Source organism: Boleophthalmus pectinirostris, unplaced genomic scaffold (genome assembly GCF_026225935.1).
Source record: "Boleophthalmus pectinirostris isolate CB_2022bp ecotype Guang Dong unplaced genomic scaffold, ASM2622593v1 HiC_scaffold_10, whole genome shotgun sequence".
Classification (NCBI taxonomy): domain Eukaryota; kingdom Metazoa; phylum Chordata; class Actinopteri; order Gobiiformes; family Gobiidae; genus Boleophthalmus; species Boleophthalmus pectinirostris.
Window position 1 is genome coordinate 33,450,465 of NW_026570971.1, and position 20,890 is coordinate 33,471,354.

Consider the following 20,890-nt stretch of genomic DNA (forward strand, 5'->3'; position numbering starts at 1 on the left):
ACACAGAGCACAGGTCGAGCTGAAGCTGCACATTGTGTGAGGAGCTAACTGAGCCACATTTAGATCGCCAACTCCATAGTTCTACTTATTTTGCTGAGAGTAACTTAAAAGTAATGCATATAGTAGAGTAATGCCTAACCTGTAATGTAACAAATTACTTTGAAATGACAGTAACGAGTAAGAAATAACACATTACAGTTTTGAAGTATCTTGCTCAACACTGGGAATCACAGGAGCATCCCTAACACATTTACACGATGTTCTTGTCTAATCTGTGCTCCTCTTCTGTCCCTCAGTCGTCCCACAGCCACAGCAGCGCCCCCCACAGCCCACACCTCACACTCACACCTGAGCAGTTCATCTCCAGGATCATGGAAGCAGAGCCTCCTCAGATCTACCTGATGGAGGAGCTGAAGAAGCCCTTCACTGAGAGCAGCATGATGATGTCCCTCACCAACCTGGCAGATAAAGAGCTGGTGCTCATGATCAGCTGGGCCAAGAAGATCCCAGGTAAACTCCGCCCACATGAACACGAGCACTGGAACGGCACAGGTCAGAGGTCACTGCAGGAACCTCTCTCTCCTTCTTTATGTTCTATCTCTTTTCCGCTCTTTGTTCTTCTCTGTAGTGCATGTTCCTCCCTTTTTCTCCCTCTCTCCGCTCTCTCTCTCTCTTCATCTTTCTCTCCCTGTTCTTCCCTTCCACCTTGTCTCTTCTCTCCCTCTCTCCTCTCCCTCTTACGATTTCATCTCTTGTTCTCTCCAGTGCAGCCCTCAGCATCACTCCTTCTCTCTCTCCTCTTAGGCCTCAGCAGGTACTTCCTCTCTCTTTCTCTCTCTCTTTCTCTCTCTCTCTTTCAATCCGCTCCAACCTCCCCCATCTCTCTTTTCGCTCTCCATTCCTCTCTTTCTCCCCCCTTCTCTTTTCATCTCTCTCCCTTTCTCTTTCTCCTCTCACTTTCTCTCCACCCCCTCTAATCACTCTCATTCTCTCCCCCCTTTCCTCTTGTCCTCCCCTCCTCCCTCCCTTCCTCTCTCGCTCTCTCTCTCTCTCTCCCTCTCTCCTCTCCTCCTCTCCCTCCTTTTTTCTCTCTCTCTCTTACCCTCTTTCCCCTTCTTTCTCCATCTCTCTCTCTCCTCTTGTCCTTTCCTTCCCTCTCTCCCTCTCTCTCTCTTCTCCCCTCCTTTTTTTCTCTCTCTTTCGCCCTCTTTCCTCCTCTATCGCCATCTCTCTCTCTCTTCTTGTCCTTTCCTCCCCTTACTCCCTTTCTTTCTTTGTCTCCTCTTAGTCCTCTCCTATTCTCCATCACTCCCTCACTCTCTCCTCTTGTCTTCTCTCCTTCCCTCTCTCTCTCTCTTCTTGTCCTCTTTCCCTCCCTCTCCCTGTCCCTCTCTCCCTCTCTCCTCTCTGTCTCTCCTCCTCTCCTCTCCTCTCTCTCCTCTCCTCTCTCTCCCTCTCCTCTCCCTCTCTCCGTCTCTCTGTCTCTCTCTCTCTCTCTCTCTCCGTCTCTCCCTCTCCTCTCCCTCTCTCTGTCTCTCTCTCTCTCTCTCTCCTCTCTCTCTCTCTCCGTCTCTCTCTCTCCGTCTCTCTCGTCTCGTCCTCAGCGGGTGCCTTCTTCTCAGGTGTTAATGTGACGACCACAAAAGCTGCTGTTTTTCTGCACAAAGACGTTTTCCATTCGTCTTTTTTCTCCCTCGTTCTTTTGTGTTTCTTGTAAAGGCTCAGAGGTGCTGAGGAGGAGCTGACAGGCCTGAGCAAGTTCACTCCCGCTTAAAAACTCCACCACGACCCGCAAAAAACATCACATTTTCAGTTTTAAAGAGGAGTATTTCACTTTTATGAGGGATTAACTGTAACACGTCACTTATTTACACCATCTTTCCCTTTATTGATTTGAAATGCTCTGTTCATTGAAAATACTAGCATGTTTAATTGGTTTCGGTTTCATTGTGGACGCTCTGAGTCTCCCTTCCCTTTGCTTACTGCACTAAGTCACCCCCCCTTCAGAACGCTATCACAAACAGCAAGAGAACTCCTGCATGTTCCCATCAGGTCTGTGGGCTGAGTCTTTTGTCAGATGCACTGCTGACCGTGAGGAGGTTTCCATGGAGACCAGCAGGTGTCAGACCCAAAAAAGTTCACATCATTTTTTAGCTTGAAACCTGAAATGTAAACTTCAAACTAGTGTTGTAGTCAAGACCATATTAATGGAGACCAAGACCAGCCCCAGACCACAGGGTCCAGAGACCAAGACCAGCCCCAGACCACAGGGTCCAGAGACCAAGACCAGCCCCAGACCACAGGGTCCAGAGACCAAGACCAGCCCCAGACCACGGCCCATCTAGACCAAATCGAGACTATCTTTGTTATTCTAAACATTTATTTATCAGTGTTTTTATAAATCTATCTCCAGTTGTGCTGACTGATGTTCATTTAGGCTTAAATAAGCCAAGCAAATTGTACTGTGCTTAAACACTCTGTGCCCCTTTTTTGGACCCTCACCCACAGTTTGAGAAACCTTCTTTTAGCCAACTTCCACTGGCACTTTGCAGAAAACTGAAGAAAGTGAGTAGGATTTTATTTTTAAACCTGTCTTTTCAAGTTCCTAACTGAAGTGACATTCATGTGAGACCTTGAGTTTGAGACAAGATCGAATCCCAGCACCTTCAAGACTGAGTCCAAATGAGCTCAAGTCTAAGATGAGACCAAGACCGTAAAAAAAACGATCTCGAGGCCAAGACCAGTCTCGAGTACTACGACACTACTAATTCAAGAATTCCATGGATTTCAGATTCTGTTTGTAGAGGTCTAAATTAGAGCATGGAAACCTGACCGAAGTCCGACAGGACCCGGACACATATTTAGAATTTATGTTTGGGCTCGGGTCGGACTCTGACACATCAGCATATCAGCTGTGTCTACAGTAAACCAGTCGCTCTGAGAATCTTAAATGTTCAAAAGATCAGAGCTCTGCACTTCTAGTTTAGATACAAGTCATGTTATTATTTGTGAAATGTTGTGCAAAACTTCAGATACGTGATTTTTAAAGCATAAGGATTGTAGATAAAGTCCACAGGAAGTAGAGACACTATCATGAATCTGCAACTCCACCTCGATCCGTGTGCTGTGTGGATGTAAACAGACACATGACAAACTACTCTCACCTTTTTACTTTTAAAGAACTCTTCAAACCGGATTCACAGCGCAGTTTTCTGGACTGGGCTCATTATTTTTGGAGGACAATTTCTGTGGATAATGTGGATGAGATGCTGCACTTTAAATTTACAACTTTATGAGAGATGAGGAATAAAGTCTTCTCATTATTTCTGATATATCCCAAGATTGTATTTTGAGTCTCTGTGTCTGTTAGAGACAAACAATATCCTCTGTAATTGTGTCGGGTTTGGTCGGGTTCAGACACAAATATCTTAGTGCTTATCGGGCTGAGGTTGGATTCGATCACTTCTCTGTTGGACGTGAGCTGCACTGTGACAGAAAAATTCGTCCTGATCCACTAGTCTAAACTACAGGGTTCGCAGCTTTTACTCAGAATAAGACCCCATGAAGACCTTTAGTTCTCAAAGAGGACATTATATTCACTAAATGGTCTTTGTGTCCATTCACATATGCACCATGAACCAGTGCAGTGACAGGCTGTTCTTATCCACCACTGTAATACTTCTCTTTTTAACTCGACTGATGCCTTTGTCCACCTCTTTAAAATAATAATTACTTTAATACTGTACAATTTGACTTCCTGTAATGTTTTGTTGCCGTTTGAACCATTGAGTTTCAAGTATGTCTTTAAGCCCTCCATTCAGACCTTTCATACCAAATCCATTGTAACGGCCCATTCAGCTCTCCCAGGAAAGAAAGAGTGAATGAATGAAAGTAAAAGGGCGGGTCTTCAACTGTGCCTCTGTTGGTAATAAAAGAGAATTGGGTGAAAACTGTCAAACGGATTGAGATTACTGGTTCTGGTTTGGTTTAAAGCTTAGAGAGGCATTCAGCTGCACTTGGTAGGAAACAGCCAGACTAATGTTACAAACCACCCGGGGTGGGAGGTAGGGCCTCGACTTTGAGCTACAGTCGTCTCTCGCTATGTCGCGGTTCACCTTTTGTTGTCTCGCCGTTTTGCAGATTTTTTTTTTCTTTTTCTTTTTTTTTTTTTTTGTGTTGATTTTGCATGTTTGTTTGTTTGTTTTTTTTACACACGGATGGGTTAGGACTAAACCAGGTCTAAACCAGGACTAATCTTGGATTTAAGAGAGAGAACGCCAAGCAGTTTGTCTGGAAAGCGCGATGGGGCGATTGCTGCGTTTAACTCCGTGAGGTGTGGAGCTCTCCATGGGTCCTTTCTCCTGCGGTCACCTCCGAGCCCGTCCCGACAGTGAGTCCTGTTTCAGTTCTGGTTTTGTCCTGGTTTAGTCCTCCTCTTCAGTCCTGGAATCAGTCCTAGGTTAGTCCTGGGTTAGTCCTGGTTACCTCCGCCAAGGAGGTTTTTGCCGGCGTTTGTCTGTTTGTTTGTTTGTTTGTTTGTCTGTTAGCAACATAACTCAAAAAGTTATGGACCGATTTTGATGATGAAATTTTCAGGATTTGTTGGAAATGTGAAAAGGAAGAACTGATTTCATTTTGGGGGTGATCCGGAAAGAAATCCTGGATTCTGGATCACTTTGAAATTTTAGTTAACATTGTGGTAAATGGGGCCAAAAATTTTGTTTCTCAATATCTCGGTTAATTATTGACCAAACCCCATGAAATTTGACTCAGGGATGGACAATGGGATCCTCTTTCATATTCCAAAAGCTGATCCGGATCTGATCCAGAAGACTGATTTTATCGCAATTTATATAAAAAATGGGGGTCGTCCTTGGCGGAGGTCTGTGCTGTCTGACTGCTTTTCTAGTTTAGTCTTGGTTCAATCCGTGGTGTAGGCAGTGCAAAAGTTTGATATCATCTCGAGTTAATGGGCGGGTGTGGTGCTGTACTGCAGGTCTCCAAAAATGGACACGTGCAGGACTCTGCGCTGTAGTCTTCATTACGGAATAAATGAATCTTGGATTTGTTACATAAAGAAGGAGGAAAATAACAAAAGGACGACAGCAGAAATAAGTTTTAAGAAGGATGTAAAAAGGGTTGTACCTCTCCTGACTGATAAAAGTGTAGAAAGTTTGTGCTGAGGGGTTTTACAGACATAAAACAGATGTAATCATTGTAAAATCTAAAGTTGACTACTTCACGGATTTCACCTATAGCGGGTTATTTTTAGAACGTAACCCCCACGATAAACGAGGGACACTGTACTCTCACTTCGCAACCTGTGCACATGTCCTCCCACTTGTCCTGACCACGACGGACAACAAGTCATTGTTAAATACACATTTGTGCTTCGGCATGTTACAGACTGACCGACTGTTTGTGTCTCGCTCCTTCTGAGTCACTGACGCTACATGAGACGCTCAATTTAATGCCCCCAGTGAACGGTAATGAAAACCCGGACATTTGCTTCACTTAAAAAAAAAACAAAAACGAATGCCCAAGACAGGACGCAAAATACGAACATGTCCGGGGAAAACCAGACGTTTGGTCACCCTATCGGCTATGACATCATGTCCACACTTGTGTTTTATTATGTTTCGCATAAACGGTATGAATGGACATAGCTAACACACTAGCCGCCCCGTTCTGGTTTTCTTGTGTTTGAAAAACGTGGATGCCAACCGGAAAGCTCTTATTCTAATCCCAATCCAATCCACTTTATTTCTATAGCACATTTCACACGCAAACCAAAATGCTGCATAAATACATAATAATAACAGCAATAATAAAATGATAAAATAAATGCTCAGATTTAATCATATTAGTCTTAAAATAATAAAACCAGTAAAATAAAATAAGAGCAAAATCATAGAATAGCAATAAATAAATAAAGCCAATAAAATATATAAAAAATAATTAAAAGACACAGAGGAGCACATAACTTACACGGTGTTAAAAGCCAGAGAATAAAAGTGGGTCTTAAGATGAGATTTAAAACACTCCACTGTGGGGCTGTTGGAACGTGGAGGGGCAGAGTGTTCCAGAGTTTAGGGCCGACTGCTCATCTTAGGCACCAAGAGCTGGAGCTGGACCTCAGACCTCAGAGTGTGCACAGGGTTACTGTTGTTTATCTTCTGTTATTGACTCTAGGGAGGTTTAGCAACACTCGTTTAAAACAAGTCTTTGTTCAATATTGGCCTCATCGCAACCACCGTGACACCGACCACCGCGACCCCGACCACCGCAACACCGACCACCACACCCAGAGGCAGTGATCTGGATGTAGTAAAGTACTGCAGTGATACTAGTGGCTGAAATTGTCATTTAAACCACCGAAGTGTTGAATTCTGTCTCGGAATCCTTGCTCGGGCTCCTGTGAACTCTTCAGAGTTCTGAGTTGCACCGTCCGAGGAAAAGGGGCGTGTCAGTGTGTATCACTAGGCAATGTCCTTGGACCTCCGAGTTAGATGGATAATTGAACGCACCATCAGGATTAGCTGGTGTTGTTTCATTGTTTTGGTCTTCTTTGTTAAAAGGGAGCAGGACATTAACAAGCTCAGTGTTTCCCAAGCTTCAGACGGTTTTAAAATAATGTGAAATTGTAGTTGAGGTTTTTGGTAAATGGTGTTCATCTCCATGGAGATCTTATTGCGTTGGCTGGAATGTCCCACATTATGGCTCGTCTTCCATGGATGAGCAGGTGATGCCACCAAACCAAGTTACAGGTCAGATCCACCGAGAGGCGACCCCACGCACAGTAAAAAAATTGTTTTTCAAGGTATTTTTCAGCAATAAAAACTATAATTGAATAAAGGCAAGAAAAATACAGAAAGTTTAATGTCATGCTTTGGAACTTGCAGGTTAAGCAATAACATCTCCATGGAGACAAGCAAATGGTGGACTCTTAACCAGAGAAGTTACACAGTGCAGCTTCAAGAAGGTTCTGGAGTATGTTAGCAGTTTTTATTTGATTTTATCTGTAATGTTAGATTACTAGACACTCCTGAACATCTCTTCACTCCTTCCTTTTCCGCTAGTCCACTGGACAAAGAAGATTTTCTCCCACCAAATAAAGTCATAATTATAATCCGACCTTCTCACTTGTGCTCCTCAGGCTTCGTGGAGCTGAGCCTGTCAGACCAGATCCACCTGCTGAAGTGCTGCTGGCTCGAGATCCTCATGCTGGGACTCATGTGGAGATCTGTGGACCACCCAGGAAAACTCATCTTCTCCCCGGACTTCAAACTCAACAGGTACCAACACCAGCACCTGATTTTCCATGTATGGACAATATACAATTTGCATTTTAAAAGACAGACAGACAGACAGACAGATAGATAAATGGATAAATGGATAGACAGATAGATGGATAGATATTCTATACAATACTGAATCGTTCGATACTGGTCTCAAGGTACGATACACATGTTTATTCAATACGCGTGTCGATATGCACATGTCCCTCCATGTGTGCTGTGTTGTCATTTATTTTGGTCCAAAGAGAAACAGTTCTCTTGGCCTCATCCTCAGATGGAGCAGAAAACAGCTCCACAGGGACTTACAGCTGAAATATTCAAACAGAGGAGGATTTTATCATTCTGTCGCCTTTTATTTTACTTTGATAGACCCAGGAATGACAAATACTTCAGAATCACTTTTGGCTTTACATCGGCTTTAACCAAATGCGCTCGTATACACACCTGCGACTTCACTCGTGATATACTCAACCTTTTTCTCAGACTCTGTCTCCTAAGTTTTATTCAGAAAACAGTCCACTGAGACATTTCTATGTAATATAACATAATTTGAGTGTCCAGAAAGAGGATGGGAGAGAGCAGTGTGTCTGTAACAGCACAGACTGTAGGGGGCAGAGTGAGAGGAGCTGCTGCTGCTGCAGAGGAGTGTGGACACAGGAGTGTGACGCAGTGACACTCAGGAGGAAAAGAAATCATCAAATTATCATCAAAGAAGGAAAAGTGTGATAGTGTAACTCCCCTACAGTCTATATTAAGAGTAGACTCGTTATATTATAAAATATGAACTAGCCTGAGAAACTCTGTTCTTATTTTCACTGAATCTAAATTCTGAGCTGTAAATAACTGAATCAAATGAACTAAAACACTTCACATATAAACTCCAGCTGTACACAAGTTCTACTGTAATGTGTCGTGTGTAATGTTTCATTAATATCATAGTGTTATTATATTATTATACTCAGTAGCAGAAAAGATTACATGAGATTTTTTTTTGCATCTTAAAATGTATTGAAATCGAATCAATATCATGACCCGAGTATCAAGATAAGTATCAAATTGTGGGAAAATATCGCTGCATCCCTAATAGATAGACAGAAAAATAGATAGATCCATCCATCCCAGTAATGCTAACAACAAGCATGCTAACTGTGCACTTCCTCATTCTTGGATGGTAAAACACTTTATAATTGGATCCAGACAGAGCACAGCTGTCAAGAGCTGCTTATATTAAACATCTGTACATGTGACACATTTTGTATCACATGGAAAACACATGACGGGTACAGGCTCTTTAATAGAGGCCTGTGAGGCCTGTGAGTGTTGTGATGTCATCTGAACACTACACCCTGTGTCTGTGTGTGTGGAGCTGTAGTGAGTGTTGTGTTGTTGCCGTCGGTAACCACAAACCAACGATAAACGCTGAGTCCTTGAAAGTGACAGATATAAGACCTGACATATCTGTTATTTATGCTCTACGACCTGAGCTCAATACAGGCTGTACCAGGACAGAGGAGGCGGCAGAGTGGTTAGCACTCCTCACACACAACGACAGCAAGGTCCCATGTTCAGTTCCTGTGTATAATGTATGACTGGATACCAAACAATCTATATATCTGACTGAGGTATCAAAAAGTATCCGTATGCCATAGCAATAAACAATTTAAAACTTAATATTATGTCTTTTGAATGGTCAACCGTCTCCAAAATAGCACCATATAACAGGAAGCTCAAACACTTGAATAATAAAATAAAAAAAAACATTTTAATCTATTTTAAAATTTAGCTTTTTATACATTCATATATATATATTTTTTTATTTCATTTCTTGTGTTGTTGAGGAGTTTCGATGTTGTAGTAGTAGTAGTAGTAGTAGTAGTAGCAGTAGCAGTAGCAGCAGCAGTAGCAGTAGCAGTAGTAGTAGTAGTAGTAGTAGTTTATTTACTACTGATTTCAGGCATGTACTTAATACACTGTTACAAACATTTGACATAAAACTATGACCAGAGGGGTTTAGGTTGAAGTGAAGTCACTTCTGAATGTCTGACCCGGTTTACAAATGATGCCAAGAACACAACTGTCAGCAAACAACAAGCAACAACATGGATAAAATAAAAATAAATAACCTCCCTGTACAGTCACCATCACAGTGGCAGACATCCAGGAAAGAGTCTCACGTATGAAAAACACCAGGGCCTGACATACTGACTAAAGCAGCTCACTGCTCTCCACGAGCACCTGGCAGCACAAATGAACCAGCTGCTGAAGGAGACTCACCCCTGCTGAAGCTGTACCATCCTGATCCTGAAGGATCCCTCAAACTGTACCCCTCAAAGGATACAGTCCCATCCAACTATCACCCAATAACCCGTCTCTCCACAGCATAGAAACTGATGTCAGGCATCAGCAGCTAAGATAAGAGGCACATGATCAATACATGAGCACAGCACAGAAGAGCAAATCATTTATTCTATTCTATACACTCACCTGCTTCTGTGGCCTACAGAATCTACATTCTTATCTTATTGTCTCTATGTAGCAAGAATATGTCTTTAAATCTTTCTAGTGTTCTGTATTTGTCTGTAGAATTAAATTTATAATTTTTTTAAATGCCTTTATTGACGTCGATCCTTTTAACCTGTCATCCAGACTGTTCCACAGATCTACTCCTCTAACTGATAAACATCTGCTTCTGGTGTTCGTTCTGGCCTTATTTTTTTGATATACTCCAGTTCTTCTCAGATTATAACCAGTCTCTGTGCATCTCACCTGAACACAGTCCAGACCATATGATTATGAACCTTTCACATAACAGCAGCTGTACTCAGGTCAACTCTGTCCTGTAACTTTAAGGTATTTAACTCAATAATATATTGATATCACAATACTTAGACAAACTTTATTGATCCAAAAGGGAAATGATTTGGACACAGGAGCTCACACATCACAATATAATATAATAACAAAAAGAAAAAATATAAATAGTAATAATAAATTATAAATAAGTAACAAAAATTGCAAGAGACTAGTGGTCAAATAAAGCAGAATTATATAAATGTATATACACTTGGTCTGAGATTAAAGAGAGAGTGTGTTTATATAAATGTCTTGAGGTGATTGGTTGAGAGTCAGAGAGCAGGCTGTGATTGGCTGAGTGACAGTAGAGGGTTTGGAGTCTTCCTGGTTGGATTACGACTTGAGTTTCAGTAACAGTGGTGCGTTCAGGTGCAGTCCGGTCTCTTGTGTTGAGTTTGAGGATTTGTGTCCAGGATGTGATGAAGGTTTGTCCCTGAACGCAGCTCTGTGGACAGGAAACAGGACTTGAGGGTTTTAAGGTTATTATGAAAAGCCACAGGTGAGGATGAGAGCTGGATCAGAGCTGGATCAGTCTCCTGGAGCAGAGGGAAGCAAAGTCAGCAACAAAACAAAATGAACCAAAACACACTTAAATCATAATAATAAAGAACAAAGCCTCTCAAACACATTCATACTAGGCAAGTGTAAGAACTATTTATTTATTTTATTTGTAGTTTTCGTTTATGGCAATCAGTGTATTTGGACGGTACACAGAAGAGACCACGTTGTTTCTGGAGCTTGCATATGAATGACAGAACAAAGGTTTGGATTTAATCACCTGTATTTGAAATAAATCCCCACCCCAAAAAGTTGCTAATTAGATTATTTAATTAAACAAAAGTGAATGAAATGATAACAACCAAAGACCACCTTTTTCAAAAGATAAGTACAGAAATCAATAGTTCCTTGTCAAGTTTTTTGACCTTGAGGGAGTTCAGTTCATTCCTTTGTCAGGATTTATCCGGTTCATTTCACGAATTTCTGTAATGTCCAAAATCCAAGAACCACTGGGCAAAAGAGAAAAATATCAACCCTACCAGCTCACTATCAGAGAAGAGAGTTCATTATTTAGTGTCCCATCCATAAAAACCTGACTTAAGAACAAGGTCAAAACAGGATCTCAGTTGAAAGTTACTAGTAATGAATTCATTCAATTAGTGTTGTGGAACATCATTTCAGCAATCAAAACATTTATAAAAGAAAGCTACAAACAGACAAGCGGTTACTATCAGCAGCATTGAGCAATTAGCTAAACAATGGGCCATTACCCACAAACAATGTCTTATACATAAACAAACATCTCAGCAACTTAACATGACAGCCGACTGCAAGAGAACATGTTCCAGAAGATTGAGATACAGAGTCTACGTTTACACTGATACAAATCAGCGTATCACCGTATCAGAAACTATCTGTGTCTACACACGTCGTTTGTGTGTCCTCAATCCTTCTCTATCCACACAGTTTTGAGCATATTTGTTTACATTTTACAGAAGTGAAACTTAAAACCACATGACTCATTTGCGTAAACTAAGCGCTCAAAAAGCAGCTCACTATTGTGCTGCTGATGCGGTTCAGCATTTGTCGGTCTAAAGGACACTGTTCTGCTGATGGTGAGTCTGTTCTGTGTTTCTGTCGTGTTGGAGATGGTTCACGTGAAACTTTTCAGAGATTATACGTCTGCAGGTCGTACACACAGACACACGTTTATATGAATGGACAGATATTTTAGCCTCGTAATGTTTTGGCGGTGAATTACTTTGCGGTGCACAGACCTACATCAGTGTGTCAGAGTATCAGCATTTTCAGGCATCCACACGGTGCCGGATCAGATCTGTACTCAGATGAATTCGTGGCAGCACCAGATCGTTCCATCTCTGGAGCCGTTTTCAATCGGATTAGTTTGAACGAACACTGCATCCACAACGAAAACGACTGAAATATAGTGTGGACCTTTGGACCTTTATTGGTAAATTTATCAACAAACACAAAAATACTTGCATTAGTTGAAATGTCTTGCCTAAGGACACAACTACAAGGTGGAGACTTGAACCGAGCTGAGACCAAGAGAACAGGATATCAGCGCTACTTTGAATCGTTGTTGTTAGCGGCAAAGGAAAACTAAAGCTCTAACTACGGCCTCAACCAGAGTTAAAGGGCTGTAGCTTCACATTTATTATAAAGAGGCCAAGACTGCAGTGTGTGTTTTCTATCAGGCATTTCTATTGGCGGATTGTTCAGCAGTTACCATGAAGACACAACGTACATGTCTTACCTAAGGACACAATGACAGAAATTGGTCCAAGCGAGAATCGAACCTCAGACTGCTCTAACTTCTACAGTGTACAGCCAGCCCCTTCTGTCCGAATCCAGAAGTGTCTGGAACTGGACCATAGAGAGTGAAAAATCTCTGTCCAAAATTCAGAACAAAATGTAAAACTTATTTTAGTGAGATAGTGTTGTGCTTCGATTGTTGATTCTGTTCCTGTTTCTTGGACCTTTATCTAGATTTTTCTTCTTTTTCTGTTATAAGCAGCCAAGTTTTTTTTTTTGTTGTTGCTGCAAACAGAGCATGCTTCTCTCTGACAGGACACAGCTCCAGATCCACTCGTCTTTGTCAAGTTTTGTCAAAACGTGTGGTTCTGTGGCTAAAAACAAAATGTATGTTTTGTACAGTGGTCCCTCGTTTATTGCAGGAATTACAGAGTTACATTCGAAAAATAACCCAGTATAGGTGAAATCCACGTAGTAGTCAACTTTATATTTTACAATTATTATATCTGTTTTAAGTCTGTAAAACCCCTCAGCACAAACTTTATACACTTTTCTCACACAGGACAGTTACAATCCTTTTCACATCCTTCTTAAAACTTATCACTGCTGTCGTCCTTTTGTTATTTTCCTCCTGCTTTATGTAACGAACCGAAGATTCATTTATACCGTAATGAAGCCCTACAGCTCCATGAAGCTCCATTTTTGCAGTACAACTCCGCACCCGCCCGATAACCTGAGATTATGTCAAACTTTTGTGCTGCCTACACCACAGACTGAACCAAGACTAACCCAGGACTAACCCCGGACTGAAGAGGAGGATTAAACCAGGACTGAACTAAGACTAAAACCGGACTAAATGAGGACTATACCAGAACTGAAACAGGACTCACTGATGGGACGGGCTCGGAGGTGACCACAGGAGAAAGGACAGGAGCAGAGCTCCATACCTCAGGTACAGTCCAGGATTAGTCCTAGTTTAGACCTGGTCGAGACCTGGTAGTCCTGATTTATTTCTGGTGTAGTCCTGGGTTAGTCCTGATTTAGTCTAGACCTGCTCGTGTGTAATCACTACCCTGTATCCACCCGTAAAATTCCAGAATATTAAAACCCGACCGTTTCAGCAACTATTTGCCAGTGGGTTCCCGACCTGGTGCAGGACACAATGCTTCTGCCTTCCTTCAGCATGTCCAGAAGTCCAACTTTTTATGCGATTACATCTTCCTCTGCCTTTTGGTGCGACCACAGGAGCCTTTGTCGGCGCAGAACGTTGTGTCAGTGTTGTGGGTTTTGTCAGGGAGAAAACTTCTTCAAAATCACACTGCTAGTGATCGAACATTTATGTAAATTTGGCAGCTGAACACATTCTGTTCTGTACAGGAGACACAGACACATGGAGAAGATTGATTGTAGACCATTGTCAACCAATCAGGACGCAGGAGGGAGGACCACACTGCAAATTCATACACTGTAAAAAAAAAAAAAAAAAAACATGCAAAAGTGCACTAAAGAAAGTCTGCGAAACAACGAGACTGCAAAAGGTGAACTGTGATATAGCGAGGGACGACTGTATATGTGTATATGTGTGCGAGGGACGACTGTATATGTGTATATGTGTGCAGAGGTGAGGGCCAGTGTGTGGAGGGCGTCATGAAGATCTTTGACCTTTTCTATTGTTTTATTTTACAGTTTTTTGTATATAGACTAAATGTTTTTTCTATATTTCATTGTGTTTTCAGTGTTTTCTTTTCTGTTATCATGGATCCTAAATGAATGATCTGTATGTGTGTGCAGAGATGAAGGCCAGTGTGTGGAGGGCATCATGGAGATCTTTGACATGCTCTTGGCTGCCACCTCCAGGTTCAGAGAGCTGAAGCTCCAGAGAGAAGAGTACGTGTGCCTCAAGGCCATGATCCTCCTCAACTCCAGTAAGTTTCAGTTTAAATGTATAATATGCAAATGAGACAAAACAACGTGACCACACACTGGAGTTTTCACTGGAAACGAGCAGATTGCAGATCCCCTCACTCCTGGCCTCATTTTCTTATGTCTTAAATACAGTTCTAAGTTTTTTTCTCATTTTGGCCTTAAAGTTGAAATGTTAGACGAAGGAAAAACTGTATAACTCTACTGACAACTGAATTTTATTTTGCCAGACGGAGATTTGCTGTAGATTTCTTGCTGATTTATTCACTTGCATGTTGTCAGGTATTAGGTCTACAGCAGTGACCATTTTACCTCCAATAAATCACATCCTTCCCCTTTAAAATTCTCTTGTAAATGACAAGAACAAAAGATTTAATTTAAGTTTGACTTTTTATTTAGTAAATGTATCCTCAGTGTGTTCTCTACATGAAAGACGCTTGTGTTTACTCTGAGTTTTTTAAAACACGTTACAAAAGTCTGGATAGGTCACACTGTCCTCCCTGTTTCTGTGGTTATCCCTGTCTCCACATCCAACCTTTTAAGAATAAGATGAGAGAGACAAGTTTAAGGTTAAATCTAAAACTGAGGGAGGTGAAATTCATGCAGAGAAAAATGTAAGTGAGTTTATTTATTCATTTATCAGTATCAGTGCACCTAAAAAACACTGACATGGCCTGTCTCATCAATACATCAGCTGTGACATCAGAGACATTCTGTGGGAGTGAAGTCAGCTCAGACTTCTTCAGTTTGAACCAAACCTTTATCGAAGACACAGCTCAGACCGAGACAGCACTTCATCAAACACTTCACTCTCTCTGCTCCACTGTTTGCATTCAGCTCTAACAGGGCCACTCTGAGTTACATGTCCATCATTAAAAGTTGTACAGCCTGGCACAAAGCCTGGGTCTGCCCGTGGACTTCAGAGTCCACCAGGGCATCAACCCCCGCCCCAACTTTATCCTCCGGGCTTCAGCCAGGATGACCTTCAGCGTCAAACGAGGGGCTAACAGGAGAGAGGCCAAGATCAAGGCCTGTGTCATGGTCTTAAAGTAGCTGGAGATGCACCAGAGGAACCATGAATACGCTGATGGCTACGCCAATGCCGATGGCAACCTCCCGCCCCACAGTCGTCTGGACTTTGGTCTGGGCAAAGACCTGTGCACTCGCCTGTCTTAGCTGCTCATTGCTGCAAACTCGCACCCGCCCAGTAGCACCTGCTGGAGGGCACAGTGACTGGTGCCCAGTGGACCTTCTCCATGGAGGAATCCCTGGACCATTACACTGTGCTGGGCAAATGGGGCTTCAAGAAGGACGTCAGAAGAAGAGCAACCACAGCTCCACTCTGTCAGACTACAGCAGAGCCAACTGCTGAACCAGACAACGCTCTGAAGAACCAGAGTTTAACTCATACAGCTTCAGCTCCTGAGACCAGAGCTTCAGAGACAGTTTCTGGTGACTGGAGTCTGATGACATTGGACAGGAGAGCCAAAGTCCAGACTCTGTTCCAGAAGTGCTCCAGTTTGAGTTCCTGCAGATCTATGACCAAAGAGCTTCAGAGACAGATGGACCTTCTGTTGAGGAGCAACATATGACATCAGAAGAAACTGACCAGAGTCAAGAGTAGCTCGATAGCAGCTCAGAGGGAGTTCTCAGTCCACCTGAGTCCCACACAGAAGAGGAGGTCCCAGATCACCTCCAAACTGCAGAGGTGCAGCTCCACACTGCAGAGGACTTAATAATAGAAGTGTGAGAAGCTGCAGACTGAAGAACCAGCCTCAGCTCCAGAGCTCCTCAGGCCTCTCAGACCCTGGACTTTGTGGAGAGCCTGGTGATCCACGCTCTGGTCAAGAAGCTGCTGCAAAAGGTGCCGTCCAAAATGAGGTCCCACCATGATGCACTAGTACAGACTCTGGAGAAGGCTCTGGTTTAAAGTCTCAGATGAAGTTCATCTAAATTCCAAGAATAACAAGAAGCTGGGCAAAGCCAGAGCCAGAGACCTGATCGAACAATATGGCTCCAAGCTCCTGGTGATGGCTTTAGGACCAGAGCTCTCAGAGTTCCAGTAGGACGCCATGGACCATCTAAACATTCACCTAAATGCTTTCAGGAACCGGCCCAGAACTGGTCTAACATGATACTTTTCACAGTGGGTCAAGCCCAAGAAGAGGACCTCTTACACAGCGCCCCCTTTGTCCTCGTTTGGTAGAGAGGGGTCAGAGGTCATCGTCTGGACACTTTTGGAGCTGGGATGTTTCTCTGCTCAGTTTTAAAATGTTTAACCACCTAAACAAAATAGATGAATTAAATGCCATACTGTGGAACATTGTTACATTTATTCATGTTTTACTCTGGGGATCAGTGGTTTACAGTAAAACAGTCTTGGTTATCGTCTCTGAACCAAACTCCATTTGACTCTGGTTTTAAATGTGTCTTTAAACATAAATTGTAGAATCTGTTTCTCCATTAACTGTAATTGAATTTACATTTCTGCCTGTAAACCTGCTCCTGACCTCAACAAACCCAAACTGCTCCTCACTGCCCCCTGGTGTCGAAGTCTGAGCATGTGGATTTAATTAAGACACTTCTAAAGGAACAGTTTAACATTTTCATCTTGTGTTACATTACATCACTTTACTGCACTTTACTATACCAATAGTCCTGGTTCAGTCCTGGTTTCATCCTCGTTCAGACCTGGTTTAGTCCTGGTTTAATCCTGGTTTAGTCCTGGTTTAATCCTGGTTTAGTCCTGGTTTAATCCTGGTTTGGTCCTAGTTTAGTCCTGCTTTAGTCCCGGTTTAGTCCTGGTTTAGTCCCGGTTTAGTCCTGCTTTAGTCCCGGTTTAGTCCCGGTTTAGTCCTGGTTCAGTCCTGGTTTAGTCTCGGTTCAGTCCTGGTTTAGTCCTGGTTCAGTTCTGGTTTAGTCCTGGTTCACTCCTGGTTTAGTCCCGGTTAAGTCCCGGTTAAGTCCCGGTTCAGTCCCGGTTTAGTCCCGGTTCAGTCCCGGTTCAGTCCCGGTTCAGTTCTGGTTTAGTTCTGGTTCAGTTCTGGTTCAGTTCTGGTTTAGTTCTGGTTTAGTCCTGGTTCAGTTCTGGTTTAGTTCTGGTTTAGTTCTGGTTTAGTCCTGGTTCAGTTCTGGTTTAGTCCTGGTTTAGTCCTGGTTCAGTTCCGGTTTAGTCCTGGTTCAGTTCTGGTTTAGTCCTGGTTTAGTCCTGGTTCAGTTCTGGTTTAGTTCTGGTTTAGTCCTGGTTGAGTTGCATGTTTTTTTTGCAGTGAAAACAGCTCAAAGTTTCAAAAGAAAATATATATGGGCAGTAAAAACTTATTTGCTGCTCCATTTTCCATTTTTATGCCAGATGCCCTTCCTGTTGCATCCAGACACATTGCTGTTACCGGAGTGGGCAAAATGTGTCTTGCTCAGGGGCACAGTGACATTATTCTCAATAGTGGGACTTGTACCATAGACTCTGAAACCGCTCTCATTTGACTCTCCAAGTGAAATATGTCGACTGATCTCTCTTTTATTAAAATGTACACTTGGTAAATCTCCTTAAAAGAACATGAGGTTCTATTGAAACTTTAATCACTCTTTTATTAAAAATGTCAGCGATTGAGAGGTGTTATGATCTTAATTAAATCTGAGAAAGGCTTGAATACTCGAGTACTATTTTGGGTACTTCTGTCCAATGAAGCCTATGGGACAAATACGTCTTTAAAAAGTGCTCTGCTTTCAGATGCAGATGGAGTCCAGACTAGTGATGGACATTTGATTCAATTTTCTTAATCGATTATCGGGAGAATTAATGATTGATTTTCGATTAATCATTAACATTTTTATATGAAAATTATCATAATTATTATTACTATCTGCACTACTAATCTGCAAAAATAAACTCAACTTTACAACATATAAGCAGTGTTGGGAAGGTGACTTTTAAAATGTATTCCCCTACAGATTACAGATTACATCCCCCAAAATGTAGTTTGTAACATAATCCATTAAATTACTTAAAGTGAGTAACGTAATCTGAATACTTTGGATTACTTGATTTGCTGTAGAGAAACAAAGACGAGAATATTGTAACATAAGAAATTTTGTCTGCTAAAAGAAAATAAAAAGTCCAGACTTTACTGAACCAAATTAAAAAATATTATTGATAGAAGAAGAGGAGACACGTCCACACAGCATTTAGTTCTGTTAAATCCTGTTTTAGTCCTGGTTTAAATCTAGTTTAGACCTGGTTTAGTCCTGGTTTTGACCTGGTTTAGACCTGGTTTAAATCTAGTTTAGACCTGGTTTAGTCCTGGTTTTGACCTGGTTTAGACCTGGTTTAGATCTAGTTTAGACCTGGTTTTAGTCCTGGTTTAGTCCTGTTTTAGTCCTGGTTTAGGTCTAGTTTAGACCTGGTTTTAGTCCTGGTTTAGTCCTGGTTTTGACCTGGTTTAAATCTAGTTTAGGCCTGGTTTTAGTCCTGGTTTAGTCCTGTTTTAGTCCTGATTTAGATCTAGTTTAGATCTAGTTTAGACCTGGTTTTAGTCCCAGTTTAGTCCTGGTTTAGACCTGGTTTAGATCTAGTTTAGACCTGGTTTTAGTCCTGGTTCAGTCCTGTTTTAGTCCTGTTTTAGTCCTGGCTTAGATCTAGTTTAGACCTGGTTTTAGTCCTGGTTTAGTCCTGTTTTAGTCCTGGTTTAGGTCTCGTTTAGACCTGGTTTTAGTCCTGGTTTAGATCTAGTTTAGACCTGGTTTAGTTTCTGGCAATGAGTGGAATTACAGAAAAAACAGGAAAATAGCGCCGTGTAATCTGTTTATTTCAACAAAGTAACTGTAATCCAATTACCACTCACTGAAACAGTAACTGTAACTGAATACAGTTAATCATAATTTGTACTCTGATTACATAACTCTGGTACATGTAATCTGTTACTCCCCAACACTGCATATAAGCCAGAACCACTCTAGAGCCACATCAGCCTAAACTAAACTCAAAAACTAAACTTAAAACCACATGGCTCAATTACATTAACTATAAGTGCTGAAAAAACAACAACAAAACAGCTCTTTCCTTGTGTCGCTGATGCGCTTCAGCTTCTGTTGGACTACAAGATACGACTCAGTGAATATGACAGAGGGATGCTGATGATGGTGATGATGGTGATGATGGTGATGTGGTGATGATGGTGATGATGTTGATGATGGTGATGATGTTGATGATGGTGATGATGGTGATGATGTTGATGATGTTGATGATGTTTGATGATGTGATGATGTGATGATGTTGATGTGATGATGTGATGATGTGATGATGGTGATGATGATGGTGATGATGGTGATGATGTTGATGATGGTGATGATGGTGATGATGATGATGTTGATGATGGTGATGATGTTGATGATGGTGATGATGATGGTGATGATGGTGATGATGTTGATGATGATGGTGATGATGGTGATGATGATGTGATGATGATGTTGATGATGTGTGATGATGTGATGATGTGATGATGGTGATGATGGTGATGATGGTGATGATGTTGATGATGATGATGATGATGTGATGATGGTGATGATGGTGATGATGTTGATGATGGTGATGATGGTGATGATGGTGATGATGATGTTGATGATGGGATGATGATGTTGATGATGGTGATGATGTGATGATGGATGATGATGGTGATGATGTTGATGATGGTGATGATGTTGATGATGGTGATGATGTTGATGATGTGATGATGATGTGATGATGGTGATGATGGTGATGATGGTGATGATGGTGATGATGTTGATGATGGTGATGATGGTGATGATGTTGATGATGTGATGATGGTGATGATGTTGATGATGGTGATGATGGTGATGATGATGATGATGTTGATGATGATGTGATGATGGTGATGATGATGATGATGATGATGATTGATGATGTGATGATGATGGTGATGATGTTGATGATGTTGATGATGATGGTGATGATGGTGATGATGATGATGGTGATGATGATGATGTGATGATGTGATGATGTGATGATGGTGATGATGATGATGATGATGATGTGATGATGATGGTGATGATGTGATGATGATGGTGATGATGGTGATTGATGATGGTGATGATGGTGATGATGTGATGATGATGATGATGATGATGATGGTTTGATGATGTTGATGATGTTGATGATGATGGTGATGATGATGGTGATGATGTGATGATGGTGATGATGTGATGATGGTGATGATGGTGATGATGGTGATGATGTTGATGATGTTGATGATGTGATGATGGATGATGATGTTGATGATGGTGATGATGATGATGATTGATGATGTTGATGATGTGATGATGGTGATGATGGTGATGATGTGATGATGTTGATGATGATGTGATGATGATGATGATGATGTGATGATGGTGATGATGATGTGTGATGATGTGATGATGTAGATGATGATGTGATGATGTGGATGATGATGATGATGTGATGATGATGTGATGATGTGGATGATGATGATGATGGATGATGGTGATGATGGTGATGATGTGATGAT

General features: G+C 41.7%; 1 protein-coding gene across 1 annotated transcript in view; it reads left to right on the forward strand.

Annotated features, from left to right (window-relative positions):
* LOC110153424 (estrogen receptor beta-like) overlaps positions 1-20,890 on the forward strand; it is a 116,140-nt gene that overhangs the window by 81,521 nt on the left and 13,729 nt on the right. Inside the window, 3 exon segments of the mRNA XM_055157098.1 lie at positions 297-510; positions 7,157-7,295; positions 14,217-14,350. Coding sequence (XP_055013073.1) covers positions 297-510; positions 7,157-7,295; positions 14,217-14,350 — 487 coding nt within the window.